Source organism: Propithecus coquereli, unplaced genomic scaffold, assembly GCF_000956105.1.
Source record: "Propithecus coquereli isolate 6110/MARCELLA unplaced genomic scaffold, Pcoq_1.0 Scaffold117, whole genome shotgun sequence".
NCBI lineage: Eukaryota > Metazoa > Chordata > Mammalia > Primates > Indriidae > Propithecus > Propithecus coquereli.
Genome location: NW_012135747.1, coordinates 555,823 through 572,311, shown reverse-complemented (window position 1 = coordinate 572,311; position 16,489 = coordinate 555,823). Strand labels below are relative to the sequence as shown.

Here is a 16,489-nt window from a genome sequence, read left to right as displayed (position 1 = left end):
ACACCTTTCATTGTGGCAAAAATTAGGAGAGGGGGTACAAAATGATTGATCACTCAAGTCCCTTTCAGCCTTAGATTATAATTTTGTGAAATCCTCTGATTCCAACATTGTAGTAATTGTGAATTCCCAGGAAGATGGAATTTGGAGAGAACAGGATAAGACCCCGGGGGTCGGGGGGGGGGGCGGGGGGGCTGTCCAAAAGTGCCCAGCCTTGGGAAAAACAAAAGCATTCACTGTCATGAGGATCCTCAGTAGATCATGTGGCTCTCAGGATTTTCCTAGAGTTCAAATTTCATTACCACCCCTTTACCCTAGCTCCTCCATCAACCAGGAAAATGGAAAGATGTTGCTGAGTTTTAAGCCTACATTGTCATACACACAACTTCAAGCACTATAATATTATAGTAGTTGATTTTGCAGTAGAGGGACAAATAGAAATATGCCCAAGAAAATGTTAGATTGCATTCTGCAAAAATAGTTCTCTAGAATGTTTTTTCTTATGGAAATTAATCATAATAGTTAATGTTTATTAAGTGTCTATTACCTGCCAGGTCCTGTTCCAAGCACTTTATGTGTATTAACTCATTTAATTCTGACAACAGCCTGTAGGTAGGTATTATTATCATACCCATCTCACAGAAAAGAGAGGTTAAGAATGTGCCCAAAGTCACCGCAGGAGGGACTGCAGCCCTGAGCCTGACTCCATACATCCTTATGTCCACATGACGAGAGCAAGGCGCTATCAGCATTTCCATGATTCTCAGACTGTTCATTTTAATATTAGTGTATATGAATTTTTATTTTCAAAACTCCTTATTTGCATCACTATTTTATCTGTGTATGACAAACGAAAGATAAAGAATATCAGATTGAGCCACATAACACTGTACTTGTACTGTCACAAAGTATTAAATAAGATGAATTTGGTGGCTGCTCGGAAGCCCTTGCTGTTCATTTATCCATCTCAACATCCATCATACTTTGCCCAATTTATTTGACTGGCATTGCCAATTTGGACTTGGAATGGAGTAAGTAATTCAAGTCAAACTTCATGCTCTGACAGAAATGTGTGTGGAAACAGGCATAGACCACCGGCTTAGGGACCTTTCCTCCGGCTGCTTCTATGACGTCAGAAGAGTAGGCTACAGTGACCATACTTTTTAACCCAAAATTACAACATATGACCTAACCAAAGACTTGGATGTTGTTTCTCAGTGTGAGAGGCAGTCCCGATGACAGAGTTTACATGCCTAAATTAAGGGTATTTCCATGACAACAGGACAAAAGTAGAATAAGATAAAATTAAACTCACCCTGAAACCTAGGCCCTGAGTTTACTGGGTAGCACTGCTAATGAATGGCATTATCTATAGAATTTTGTAATGTATCTTGAGCTGCCTTCACTGCTCAATAATACCACTAAAATTAAATAGTGGTGGTGGACCACAAAGAGGTAAATTCCAATAGCTTATGCAATATGCAACATAAACATTTAGGTCAGATGATAATTCACTAGGATCCTCGCCAGAGTGGTAAACTTCCAAAGTGAGCAGTCTTGCAGAATTTCAGTGAAGCGGTAGTTGGCTCAAGTGTCACCACTTGAGTCACCCCCAACCATCACCACTAAACTGAGTTTTCACCTCAGTTATTCTGTATTGAGCAATGTAGATCGTTGTCTTGGGGTGGAGAAAAGGTGGTCCTGGAAACAAAATAAAGCAGATCTTTCAGGTCCATACTATGATTTATCGTGGGTGATGAAATAGTGACTTCAAAGGACAAATCCCTGGGCTCAGGAGGAGCCACAATTTGAGCATCTTCGTGGACAGCAGCATCTTACGGGTTGGAAAGGATGTCAGAGGCCACCTGGTGCAGTGGTTCTCAGGTGGAGCTCCATAGTGCCCAGGGCTCCTCGGGGACCCAAGGCAGGAATGGTGGGGACCAAGCCATGGACGTTCCCAGCAGCTCCTCACTCCAAGCAGCACAGCTCCCATTCCATCTGTTTTATATATTAGAGCTCCTGCAAATTTCTGTTTAAGCAAATTTCTGTTCTGTTAAAAGGGGAGTTCTGGAAAATCTATTGATTTGTCTAAGGGCCACAGCTGGTCAGTGCAGAACTGACCCTCCCCTCCCCTCAGTCCATGCACCTTCCGTCCTACCACCACCACGCCAACTTGGGGTTTAGGAGGTTTCACCCACAGAGGGAATAGTGTGGGTGGCCAGTGGCAGCCCATAGCTGGTGCAGCTGATACAACGTGCCAACGCCCAGGGGCTGTGGGGGACCCCCACACACATAACCAGGGAATGACAGCCACTTGTGCCCACAGAGCAGCCACTGCCTGAGGACTAATAGTAAGGAAAACAGGGTAGGGAGGCACAGGCAGGGGGGAGGTAGAAGAAGAGGGGTTCCAGAGCAGCTGCCTCTGCTTTGAGAGCAGACAACTAGCCCCACTGATGTACTCCGCTGCCCAGCAGACATGGATGTCTCCAGAAGCCCATGGTGGATCAGGCACACCAGGGGCTACAGCCCACCTGCTGTCTGGTACTGGTACACTGGTACACCCAACTCCCAGAGGGAGCTCCCGCATCCCCTCATCCCCACCTGGAAAGCTCATCTTGGCTCAGACAAAACCAGTCCCCTGCTCGGAGAGGTGAACAGGCCACTACTTATAACAATAAAGTGCACTACTAATTTGAAACTATAAGTTTTTTTGGTTTGTTGGTTTGTTTGTTTTGAGACAGAGTCTTGCTCTGTCGCCCCAGGTAGAGTGCACTAGTGCCATCATAGCTCACTACAACCTCAAACTCCTAGGCTCAAGGGATCCTCCTGCCTCAGCCTCACAAGTAGCTGGGGCTACAAGCAAGCGCCACAACACCTGGCTAATTTTTCTATTTTTAGTAGAAACAGGGTCTTGCTCTTGCTCAGGCTGGTCTCGAACTCCTGAGCTCAAGCAAGCTTCTCACCTCAGGCTCCCAGAGTGCTAGGATTACAGGCATGAGCCACCACACCCAGCCTGAAACTATTAGGTTTCAAAGAAACAAGATAGTTTGCCCACTGTTCCTATGTGTCAATCCTCAAATAACAAAAAGACAAAAGACCAGGCTGGACCTAGTAAGGATATTATTTTAACTTTGTTTTCCATGAATAAATAGATTTGGGAAGGAAAACCAGTTCATTTTCTTCTGGGGTGCTTTGCTTTTTTTTTTTTTTTTTTTTTAGGAGATGTGGTCTTGCTCTGTTGCCCAGGCTAGAATGCATTGGCACGATCATGGCCTCCTACTCCTGGGCTCAAGAGATGCTCCCACCCCAGCCTCCCAAGTAGCTTGGATTACAGATATGAGCCACTGCACCTGGCTGGGGTGCATTCCTAACTCAGATTCAAAGAAAACTAAAATTACTTTTATTCATTTCTTATCCAACTGGTATCATAGGTGGCCAAACATATTTATATTAGAAAATAGCATAAGGCTAATAAGGAGGAAACAAACTTTGGTATATATCAACAACTTCTGCTTTTCTCTTTTTTAAAAAAATACATAGCTAAGGTTCCAGAAAGACAGCAAAGCATGTTAAAAAGTCTCAGCTTACTGCCGTCGCAGCAGATATCCTAAATCCATGCCATGTACGCCTCCATCTCTTCTCCCCAGCTCCCCGCTTTAGCGCAAATGAATGGCCACACATTCTCTGTCTCTGAATTACAAGGAATGTGCTGGCAGTTGAGCTTCCCACTCCACGACATGACTTGAAATACTTTTTAAAAGGGAATGATTTGTTATCCAATAGTGTAATTTAAATAAATTGGATTAATGCTTGGTCCTAACGTTCATGGTTGGTTAATTTGGTTAATTTGATCCGCGTGTCATTTTGATGAAATTGCATTTGATACAGCTCTTTCCATTATAAATTGTTAATGCGCTTTAACATATATGATGATCAAATTATTGACTGTTTTCATTCACTGAAAGGTGGCCTTAGAAGAAAATGGGTTGGAAAGTATTACTTGTGCAATAATGATTTGCCCTTGGAGTTCATAAATGGAAGTGTAATAGAGCAAGTGATTTAGCTAGTATTACTGAAAATGGTTTTTACAGCCACAAAATAATGCTAACAAACTATTATTATTTTAATACAGTACTTAGGAGTAACACACCAACATATATTATAATTCTATTAGGTGTGAGGCTGTCTAAGAGATTTTTTTGTACCTTTAAAATATATTTCTACAGATAGTTAATATATTTATATCGAATTCCCTTGTTTCCTACCTAGTTTTGGTTTATTTCATCTCATTTTATTCTCCCAAAGGATAGTTTTGAACTGACAGAGTAAAGATGCCTCACTACAATGTCTCCATCATTTTTCATAAATATTTACAATATAAAATATTTCTAAGCACATAGGGACTAAAAATACTACCGATTAGTGGTATCCTAGAGACTAAAAATGAGTAAATTGAATAAATGTCAGCAATTTTAAAACAGTGCACGAGTCCATTAGGGGATGACACTGAATTTCATGTTTGTGAACATGAAACAGTCTTTTAAAGTTTTTAAAAAATTCAATTCCATCGTTAAAAACATATAAGACCTCTTATTTCCGGATTTAAGATAACGTATATATGAAAGCATTTTGATTTGTATACTTCCGAAGAGAACAATCTCAAAAGAGTACTTTAAAATAAACTGTCTTGTAATTCTGGATCAAAGTGGTTCATCAGTGCAAGCAAACCTCACCTGTGACACACTGGCCTATAATTATTGCTCCCAATCCTCAAATTACTGGCTGCTGTCTCTTTCTAAAAGCCTCTTTGCAGAAGCTTGACTGTAGAAAAAAATGGTCATTGAAGTCAAGATGCTGGAGGCTTCTGATGGACCATCTTGCTGATTGGACAAGAGTCTGTCGTGGTCCTCATCAGTATACAAAAATAAAGGTGTCAACAAGTTGTTTGAGGCATAAAAAATGGTTCCCTCTCGATAAGCTCTTTATACTTGCAAACAGACTTGCTTGAATTAAAAGAAAATATTGGTCTAAAGAAACCAGACTATTTTGTCTTTTGCGAAGGCAGACAGTGTGTTAAAGTGTGCTGTTTCTCATCAAAAGCAATTCCATCAATAAGGGCAAATGCTTAGGGTTTTTCTTTTCTTTCTTCTCCTTCCTTCTGGGATTACAGTATAATTTTGAATATTGTTTATGGGAATCCCATATGCTACAATTGTGCAAATACAGACAGACTGAGTTGGATTCTATTATATCAATGAGTCTTACGCAGTTTCTTGATACAAAATTTTATATTCTTCAACTGTCTTAAGACTAGTTAGTTTTCAGTTACTCACCTGGTGATGAAAGTGATCTTAATTTTTTAGCATGACATTATTACTCAGTTATAAAACAGCTGAGCTATTTCTTCTTACCAGCATACTCGTTTCTAGGTGAATCCACAAATGAGGTTTGCTAAGATGTTAAAATTAAAATGGCATATTCAATTTCCAGTTCAAAGTGATGGGCTGAGCACATAGGCTTTCCTTCCACCCCCTCCTTCTCTAGAGCCCACAGAAACAACAGCAAAGAAAGACAAAGAAAAGAAATACTGAATAACAGAGGGGCAGGGGCCGGTGTTGATCATCAGCAGATGAGAGTTTTTGTGAAACTTCCAGAAGACTGAAAGTGCATGGGAATATGTGAGCAGTGTCACAGGGGAAGACACAAACTGAGAATAAAAGCCAGAGGGAGATACAGGGAAGGTAGGCAGAGTGAGAAGTGGGGACCCACTGGGGGTCTGTCTCCAGGACAGCTGTGAGCACTGGCCTGTCTCTCTCCACTACTCCTAGAGGAGTTTCTGACAGGCTGGTGTTTGTCCTTGAAGCTAACAATCCGAGGGCTCCTCTCTCAAGAAATCAAACAACTGCAGGGCACGTGTAGAATTTCTAGGATAGATATTACTCCACAAAATAAAGCTTCCTCCTTCTGGCATTTGGGGGTTCTTAGTTCCTAACTGGGCACCCTAAGGCGATGCCTGCTAATTGGCATGCCCTGCTCACACGCCCAGAGGTCCCAAACAGGTTAAGGAAAGCTCTTCTGTCTACCTACAATAATCAACCTTGTCCTTCATTCTTAAATACAGATGCATAACCAAAGATCACCAGACATTTAAAAAAAGCCAAGGTGAAAGGCAAAGATGAACATAAATAAATAAATACAACAGGCTGGGCACGGTGGCTCACGCCTGTGATCCTAGCACTCTGGGAGGTCTAGGAGGGAGGATCATTTAGGTCTGGAGTTCCAGACCAGCTTGAGCAAGAGTGGGACCCCCCTCCCCTGTCTCTACTAAAAATAGAGAAAATTAGCTGGGCAACTAAAAATAGAAAAAAATTAGCCGGGCATGGTGGCACATACCTGTAGTCCCATCTACTCAGGAGGCTGAGGCAGGAGGATCGCTTGAGCCCAACAGTTTGAGGTTGCTGTGAGCTAGGATGACACCACGGCACTCTAGACTGGGCAACAGAGCAAGACTCTGTCTCAAAAATAAATAAATAAATAAATGCAACAGCTGCCTGATGAAGCAATTCAGACAACAGGAGATAACTGTAACACATTCTAATAAGTTTCAGAGAGATTTGAAGACATTGCGCATTCATGAAAGAACAGGATGCTATGAAAAAGGAATAATCTGAGAACAGGAAAGAGTTCTTAGAAATTAAAAATATGATTACCAAAATTAAATATTGAAAGGACTAAGGAAAAAATAGAAGAAAAATGTTAAGAGACTTTAAGGAGTAATATGGGAGATTCAACAGCTGGTTCACAGACATCTCAGTACGAGACAAATAGAGAGAGAAGTGGGAGAAATGAAAGAATGAGGAGGGTAAACAAATGCATGAGTGTTCAGATTGAGCCGGCTTAGTGCCAAGTGCTGAGCAGGATGACGGGTGGGACATCAATGACTTCAAAATGTTGAAGGAAATTGATTTTGACACTAAAAATGATATACCCCACTAAATGATGATTCAAAAATCATTCAATTAAGACAGTTTTGTTTGTGTAAGAACATAAAGTGTACTGTTTCTGAAGGGTTACACAAAGTGGATACCAGCAAAACAAAGGAGAAAACCAAGAAAGGAAGTCATAGGACCCATAGTTGTTGACTGCAGGCAAAACAGCTTCCATTGCAACCTGGAGCTGGAAGTCAGAGGGCCTCAGAAATAAGCCCCTGTGAAGGGTTCTCTGGGAAGAAAGTGGTCTCCACAAACAACCAGTATGATTGGGAAGCTGGGTGATTTTTGAGGATATAGTGAAGGCACATTTTTCTTTTATCAACAAGAACAGTGGCTCACGCCTGTAATCCTAGCACTCTGGGAGGCCAAGGCGGGCGGATTGTTTGAGCTCAGGAGTTCGAGACCAGCCTGAGCAAGAGCGAGACCCCATCTCTACCAAAAATAGAAAGAAATTAATTGGACAGCTAAAAATATATAGAAAAAATTAGCCGGGCATGGTGGCGCATGCCTGTGGTCCCAGCTACTTGGGAGGCTGAGGCAGGAGGATGGCTTGAGCCCAGGAGTTCTGTGAGCTAGGCTGACGCCACGGCACTCTAGCCCGGGCAACAAAGTGAGACTCTGTCTCAAAAAAAAAAAAAAAAAACAAGAACAAAGAAAAATACAGTCCATCTTTCTATTCCTGGGTTTTGTATTTAGGAATTTGCCTACTTGCTAAACTTTATTTGTAACCCCAAAATCAATACTTGAGGCCCCTTTGTGGTCATTCAAGGACATAGGCATGCACATAGCAGCAAAAATCCTGAGGCACCACAGGTGCACGTTCCCAGCTGAGGGACTGGGTGACACTCTGCCCTCTTGTTTCAGCTCTTATGCGTAAACAAGTGCCCTCTCCATGCTCTATTTAGTGTCATGTTTTTCACATTTTTGTGCTGTTTGTTTGTTTGTTTGGTGATTTCGCTGTTTAAAATGGCCCCCAGCTGTAGTGCTGAAGTGCTATCTAGTGTTCCTAAGTACAAGAAGGTTGTGTTGTGCCTTCTGAAGAAAATACATGTATTAGATGAGCTTTGTTCAAGCACAAGTTCTAGTGCTGCTGGCCATGAGTTCAATGTCAATGAATCAGCAATATCTATAAGGTGTCTTTAAATGGAAACACATAAACAAGGTTCAGTATTATTCAGTCGGTGAAATGTTGTGACCAGAGACTGGCAGGAACCTAACCCTGTATTTCCCCTAGGAGCAATGGCTCAGTATTCGCTAATTCTGAGTTTCCAGCTCCTTTGTAGAACACAACTACCCACATAATAAGAATCAACTGTATTTAGTAACTTCAGGGGTTGGAGGGGAAGCTATACAACAAAGACGCGGTCCAAATGTGAAGCCAAGTAAAATGTGGAATGGTTTTGAACAATAGGTTTTCAGAACAAAGAAAATTCATTCTTGATACGAGGACACAAGGCTGTAATGCTGGGCCACAGAGAGGGAAAAGAGATGCTGGCACCACACTGGATTCTTCAGGGAGCAGTATTTACAAAGTCTTCATCACTTAAACGCCGCCTGTTGGCATTGAACTTTCAAAATAAATCTAGAGACAAAATGTGGACAATTTTGTTGTAATTATAAAACAAAATATATCTGTTATGAACCAGGACAATGGAAGATGTAGAAGACGGAGGCAGAACTGGGGAGGTGAGGTGCAAAGGAGAGGACGAGGGGAAGATTAGGGCGCTTACATTTTCATCTCATGTGACGATGACGTGAGCGACAATGCCCAGAGTTGAATGGAGTTGGGAATGGAGACTGAAGTGTACCGTGTTATTTAAAGTTCCCAAGGCAATCAGTGAAGGGATTGAAAATGTAACTGTCAACAATTGAAAAAGGGAGGAGAAAGGTGTCTTAAGGTCTCATTCTTCTTAATCATAAATAGAGAATTTCTAACAGTGAAAACAGATTGAGAAGTAGAGGCATAAACACTTGAGTTTTGGAGGTAGCCACCAGGAAATATTTTTAAAACTTGTTGCATGTAAAGTTGTCTCTGGAAGTGAGATTGGGGGTAGTAAGAGTGGAGTGACAGACTGACGGACTGTTACTTTTCATTTTATGCATTTCTATACTTTTTGCTTTCTTTTACTATATGCAAGTATTGCTTATGTTTAAAGATCAACTCAAAATTTTTTAAATAACTTCTTTAACTTTCATATTTTCCTTGCTTCATGGTGATCTTGAGCAAGATATAAGTATAGGTTTAAGCTTGTTGTGGGTGGGCCCTAACACAGAAATTTCCAAATTTTCTCAATTCACTGAGTCCTTAGTGTCTGAATCATGTGTTCTCCAAACCACTAGGCCAGAAGAAATGCCTGTCAGTTCCATATATTGAGTGGTTAGGTCCCGATAACTTAATAAGTATTTACGTCCTAACATGGTGCCAGCTGTCTGAAAAAATAATATGCATGAATTAAAAGGGAAAAAATACGTTTATTCTATTCTTAAATAACTGCAATATAGTACAAATAGGATATGTGGGCTGGGCGCAATGGCTCATGCCTGTAATCCCAGGCACTGGGAGGCTCACTTGAGGCCAGGAGTTTGAGACCAGCCTGGGCAACACAGCAGGATCCCATCTCTACAAAAAATCAGCCAAGCGTGGTGGCATGCACCTGTAGTCCTAGCTATTTGGGAGGGAGGCTGAGCCAGGAAAATCACTTGAGCCTGGGAGCTGGAGGTTGCAGTGAGCTATGATTTCACCACTGCATTCTAGCCTGGGCAACATAGTGAGACCCCACCTCAAAAAAAACCAAAAAACAAATAGGATGTGTGCACCTGTTGGTTCTCAAACTCTGGAATCAGATTGAACACTGCCACCATCATTCTCTGGTCCATATTGATTTTCACCCAGCACTTGCTTTTAATCACAGCACCAGCCAAAAACTCAGTTTAAAAAAAAAAAAAAAATGGCAGCATCAATAGGAACAGTGCAATGTACTGCTGAAACTGTGAAGCATTGTGAGCTGGTAGCAGTGGGGTCCAACAGAGGTCAAATATCACTGCATTTACTGTGAAAACTTAAACCTTCCTGCAGTGCTCCTATGGGTTTGCTGATCGCTCCAGGGTACCTTGGTGCAGTTTGGGAACCATGGCTCTAGCATCTATTCGTAGGTTTGTTATGGCCTGTCATGCAACTTCATTGGAAAATATTTGAAGACATGGGTCATATATATTCCACAACATCTAATGTAGTTTCTTGTTCAATAATAAATGCTCCATAAATACTCTCTTTCATTGAATCTATGACGGCATCGATTGCCAAGATGCATACCAATTTCTAGACATAGTAAAATGTTTTTTTAAAAGTGCATCATAAAATCAGTGAAATACAGTAGTTATTTGAATAGTCTGGTGTGAGTTTATTGCCCGTGTCTGAGTCAGTGCTACAATTTAATATTTACCCAGTGTTATCTATAAAATCTAACTCGTCGGTGTCATTTACAGGCTTAAAACCTGATCCTAGAAATAAATCCTAAAACAATAGAGTGTGAATAGACCCCTTCCCAGCACACACAACACCAGGAAAGCTTTTAGGTGGCTTTATCCTTGACATCTAGTCATTCTCTAGCTGTTTTATTTGAAAAAAAAAAAAAAGTGTGTGTGTGTGTGTGTGTGTGTGTGTGTGTGTGTGTGTGTGTGTGTGTGTGTGCGCGCGCGCAGCAGGGTGTTCCTGCCCTGTGGCATTTGTGCTCTGTGCATCATCCTCTGGTGGGAGGATGGCAGGGAGAGGTGATGACCAGCCAGCACATACCATATCCACAGGGCTTGTCCACCCTGTCTTGGGCTTTTTAGGGGTTTTCATGGCAGCCAGACTTACTAATTTTCCCCTGACCCCACTTACCAGTAACTGAAAAAAAGCATATAATTGGCTTAGAGGAGTCACTAATACATCTTTATGAGCCTGCATAGGCTCTTAACTCTTTAGAGTCAACTTCTTAAAAGAGACTAACCTTCTTTTTCAAAATAATTTTAAAGTGCATTTCAGAAAAATCAGAATGTTTAAGACCAGAACAACTTTAAGGATCAGTTAGCCACCTCCCCTCTGTACAGATGAGATCACTGAGGCCCAAAGGAATGACATGCGAAGCTCACGTAACTATAGTCATGCATTGCTTAACGATAGGGATACATTTCGAGAAATGCATCGTTAGGCAATTCCACTGTCCTGTGAACATCATAGACTGTACTTAAACAAACCTGGACAGTACAGCCTCCTGCACACATAGGCTCTGTGGTATAGCCTATTCCTCCAGAGGTCCTCAACCTTTTTGGCACCAGGGACTGGTTTCATGGGAGACAATTTTTCCATGGATGGGGGTTGGAGATGGTTTGGGGATGATTCTGCAGCTGCTCCTCAGCGCTGGCATCACCACCTCAGCTCCGCCTCGGACCATCAGGCATTAGATTCTCGTAAGCAGCATGAAATCTAGATCCCCTGAATGCCAGTTTACAGTGGGGTTCATGCCCCTATGAGCATGCCCGAATGCCCTAATGCCACAGCTGATCTGACAGGAGACAGAGCTCATTTGGTGATTCTGGCGACGGGGAGCGGTTATAAATACAGATGAAGCTTCGTGTGCCCGAGGCTCACCTCCCACTGTGCGCACCCCCCTTCCTAAGTTTTATGGAAGACAATTTTTCCATGGACGGGGGATGGGAGCTCTGTGGCCAGGCCACAGACTGGTACTGGTTCATGGCCCCAGGATGGGGACCTCACCTGTAGGCAACTGTAACACAATGGTAAGTATTTGTGTATCTAAACATGTAGATGTAGAAAAGGTACAGTAAAAATATGGCATAAAAGATAAAACTGGTCCAGCTGTATAGGACACTTACCGTAAATGGAGCTTGCGGGACCGGAAGCTGCCCTGGGTGAGTGGTGAGTGAAGGTAAAGGCCTCGGACATTCCTCTGCCCGACTGTAGACTTTATAAACACTGCACACTCAGGCTACACTAAATTTACTTTAAAACATTTTTCTTTATTGATAAATCAACCTTAGCTTACTGTAAATTTTTTACTTTATGAACTTTTTAAAACTTTTGACTCTTTTGTAATAACACTTAGCTTAAAACAAACATATTGTACGGCTGTACAAAAATACTTTCTTTATATCTTTATAAGCTTTTTCCTATTCTTAAATTTTTTTTTTTTTTTTTTACTTTTTAAACTTTTTTGTTAAAAACTAAGACACAAACACACACATTAGCCTAGGCCTGCACAGAGTCACGATCATCGATACCGCTGTCTTCCACCTCCGCGCCTTGTCCCACTGGAAGGTCTTCAGGGCAGTAACACGCATGCAGCTGTCATCTCCCGTGATGACAGTGCCTTCTTCTGGAGACCTCCTGAAGGACCTGCCTGAGGCTGTTTTACAGTTAGCTTTTTTTAAATAAGTAGAAGTACGTGCTAAAATAAAGATAAAAGGTACAGTAAATACACAAACCAGTAGCACAGTCATTTATTATCGAGTATTATGTACTGCACATAATTGTACGTGCTGGGCGTTTATGTGACTGGCAGCACGGCAAGTTTGTTTACACCAGCATCACCGCAAACGTGAGCTTGTAGATATGTTGGTTACACCATTAAGACATCGCTAGGTGATGGGAATTTTCCAGCTCCATTATAATCTTATGGGACCACAGTTGTATATGCAGTCATTACGGGGCACGTGATGGTAGCTATGTAAAGTGGGGCATGCCCAGGGCTTCCTGCTCAGTCCTTTCCTCTGTACCGAGAGCTACCTCCATTTTGAGCACCACCACCCAGCTAGCAAGCACATACTGCGTGAGGACAGGGGCCAGGTAACATCGCTGTGTCCCCTGTGCCCTGAAATGGTGCTGACTAACAGCAGGTTCCGATGCCTAACCTAAGTTGCCTTGACATATATTGATGGTTATGCCTCCAATATGTACTTGCTTCCTCAACAAGAGGACATCTATAGGTGAATTTAGGACAGTGAGTAGCCTCAAACAGTGGAGGCACAGAAAATGTGGAGAATCTTGTTTCTTCCATGATAAAACAACACGGCAATTCTGTTTATCCCTGTGCCTTGCTGTTAAAGGGATAATATCCTAAGGAGGCTATCTTCTTATCTTTGCTTGTACTTAACTGATGAATACCCATATCCTTTGGTAGCAAAACGCCATATAAAATAGGAGAGTAGAAAGTTTATATGAGCATTTTAAAATAACACATGTGAAGTATATACCAAAACGTCCCAAACTCATTCGTGAATCACTTACCTTGGGGATAGGTGGGTGTTGAGAATGGACTCTGTTGCTAATTCCAGAGTTTTTATACAAAACTCCTTGGAAATAATGGAATCATCAGACACTTTAGAAAATTGAACTCTACGTTCCCTCTTTCGTCCAGATTAAATAAATCCCAGTTTTGTGTCTATTTCATATCAGCCGTACATTCATGGAGCACTTTCTTCCATCATATTTTTAGCCACATTCTTGAGCCTTTTCTCTGCCATCGTGGTGGCTGTTGATAAAATGACCTAAACAAAACTTGAGGTGGCTGCCTCAGCGGATAGAACCAATTTCAATTTACTTCTGACTTTCTCATTTTCCATATCCAGAGGAAATGGCCCCTGGGAAGGCCATTGCCCTTGGGGAAGAGAACTTTGATTTATTAACACATTTCCTAGAAAATGTCGATTTCCTCTTCTTTGGTCCTGCTTGTTCATCCTTTGTAATTTGCTTTTATTTATTCCGGATTATATTCCATTCATTGGTCACAGCCCTCCCTCCACTAACAGATCCAGCCTGCCCGAGCTCTACGACAGCTCTCTGCATTGCAGTGAGGCTTGCAAAGGCTTTGTCCAGGCATAGGCCATTATTTTATCTTCACACAGAAGATAACCTCCTTAAGGAACAGTGAATTATACGCGTGTCTCTTGGAGCATTGTTCTGAAGTCCCCTCTTTGTGCTGACTCTGAAGTTTCTCCCCCAAATCCACCTGGATTCCCCATGCCAGGGAGCAGAAGATCGAGCTGCATCCTGGCCTTCCGTTTGCTATGTATGGTGACTGCATGAGCATATTCAATAAAACTGCCTTTTCTGGCCTGTTTCCGTAAAGGATGCTATATTACTGGAGAATTTAGAAAACTGTTTCCATCTGGGAAATACACCTCGGCTCTGAATTACGTAGGGCAAATCTGACCATTATAATGGACATAGTCATATGGGCAAAGAGGACCTGTGCTAGTTTTCTACTTGTTGCTGTAACAAATTACCCCATAGTTAGCGGCTTAAAAACAATCAAATATATTCTTTTACAGTTCCAGGGTTAGAAGTCTGAAATCCGCCTCACTGGGCCAAAATGAGGCTGGTCCCTTATGGCTGGTTCGTTCCTCTTCTGCGGGAAGAACCTGTTTCCTTCTGACCTCGGTCTCTTACTCAGATCTCCTGCCTCCCTCTTTTAAGGACCCTGGCAATTACCTTGGGCCCACCCAGATAATCCAGGGTAATCTCCCCCATTTCAAGATCCTTAATATAATCACATCTGCCAAGTCCCTTTGTCATTTAAGGTGACATTCCCGTGACAGTGTTCTATGTCCTTTCCTGTTGGGCAGGCTTGGTGGGGAAGAGACGTTTGTGGTGGGCTTGCCGATGCCCTTCGAAGACCCCACACCTGACTCCCTGCCTGCTGCACCTAGGACAGCAGCCAGGTCTCAGCTGCCTCCACGGCACAGTCAGGCGTGTCACAGTGATGCCCAGGAGCCACGCCACTGTGTCTACGATGTTTGCCACCCACCCTCCTTAACTCTGTCTTCTTTCCTTTCCAGCATTGTGTTAGTGCCGGGAGGCCACTGTGTCAGCAAGCTGAAAGGGAAACTGAGGCAAGATGTCGGGCCGGAGCGGGAAGAAGAAAATGTCCAAGCTGTCCCGTTCAGCCAGGGCCGGTGTCATCTTCCCGGTGGGGAGACTGATGCGTTACCTGAAGAAAGGGACGTTCAAGTACCGGATCAGCGTGGGCGCCCCCGTCTACATGGCGGCAGTCATCGAGTATTTGGCAGGTAACTCGAACACGCAGAGGAGATCCCCCACTCCCAATGGCCACCCTCCCCTGCGTCCCTCTTTCAGGCTGGGGAGGGATGCTCTGAATCCCTCTGTGACTGGATCAAGGCTACTGCGGGTGCGACAGGGTTGCCACTGGCCTGCTTGACTAAGATCAACTTCTGCAGGCTTTAGGAGAGGGAGGAGGGACAGGTGATCAGCATGGGAGGTGAAGAACCCACAATCAAGTGGTCTTCTAGACCAGCCCCGAAAAAGCAACATGCAAATGCAGTATATAAATATGTAGGCTGCCGAAGAAGACAAACTGCAGGAAGAATGGGGGAGTTGATATTCATTTCATAAAAGCGGTGTTCACTTTACATCAAATTCCTCATTAAACATCAGTTTTCCTGGTATGTGTAAACTAGGACTCAGTGTCCATAAATAACATCCACGTGAACATCAAAAGCACCTCCATGTGCTTTTCTGAAGCCGATGCCGTGCTCTGATCTTGCTCTCCTGTACTGAGTGGTTCTCTGTCTACTAAGGGTACATAGGAAATAGTTGCCCGTATTTGTTGTTAAATTTTTTTTTTTACTGAAAGATGAGATTTTTGCTGTGTGTTCTTTGTCTATTTGAGTAACTTTCTATTTAGCTTTTTTGGTGTTGTTCTTTTACACTGTTGGGGATGCTGTTTTAGAAATATATATATAAATAAAATACATAAAAATATATATATAAGTAAGTGTGATTTAGTTCCTCGTAGGATCATTTTAACCATGAGCAACAATGTCTCTAGCTTTGCCCAAGGTTAACAAGTTCCAGATTCCCCCGACACCGATGTTAAGTCCCTTGATAAGTCCGCCAGATTAAAAAGTACAACCTCCCCAAACTGTCCAACCCCAGGAAGCTGAGCCCCTCAGCATGGAATCCCCCAGGGATGTGGCAGGGCTGTCCCTGCTTCTGTCCCCAGGCTCCTCTTCCCTCCTGGTTCTCCCTCAAGAGCAATCTCGCCCCCCTCATTCGCTGCCCAGTCCTGCTCTGCCCTCTTAGTCACCGCTGCTGCCAATCAGCATTTACTGATGACAGGTTTGCTTTGATCCACGCATGGAAACATTCTCCTTCCTGGCGTTTCAATCAGGCAGACTTCGGCATCTTGAGCCTGTCTCTTGTTGTGAACTGAAAGGCTTGTTCCTGGGCTAAAAGGCTTTCAGATGCTTCAGGAGGCTGGAGAGAGGGCTGGAGGGCTCTGAAACTCAATCCTCTCAAGTGCTATAGTCCAAAGTGGGGTCACCAGGGCATGTTGTTGACAAGGGCTGGGGTGAGAGCTGAGACTCTGCTTTCTCACGAGCTCCCAGGTGATGCTGCTGCTGCTGCTGGTCCAAGGACCACACAGTGAGCAGCAAGACTGTAGCCAGTCTTCAGCCACCAGCCTAAAGACTTGGGGAAT

The 16,489-nt window shown here is 43.0% G+C and overlaps 1 protein-coding gene across 1 annotated transcript in view; it reads left to right on the top strand.

Annotated features, from left to right (window-relative positions):
• Positions 1–16,489, top strand: part of LOC105822062 (core histone macro-H2A.2) — a 44,520-nt gene that overhangs the window by 4,633 nt on the left and 23,398 nt on the right. The window contains exon 2 of the mRNA XM_012658999.1: positions 14,829–15,059. Within this exon, the coding sequence (XP_012514453.1) occupies positions 14,888–15,059 (172 nt within the window). The 5' untranslated portion in view covers positions 14,829–14,887. The remainder of the gene's footprint in view (positions 1–14,828; positions 15,060–16,489) is intronic.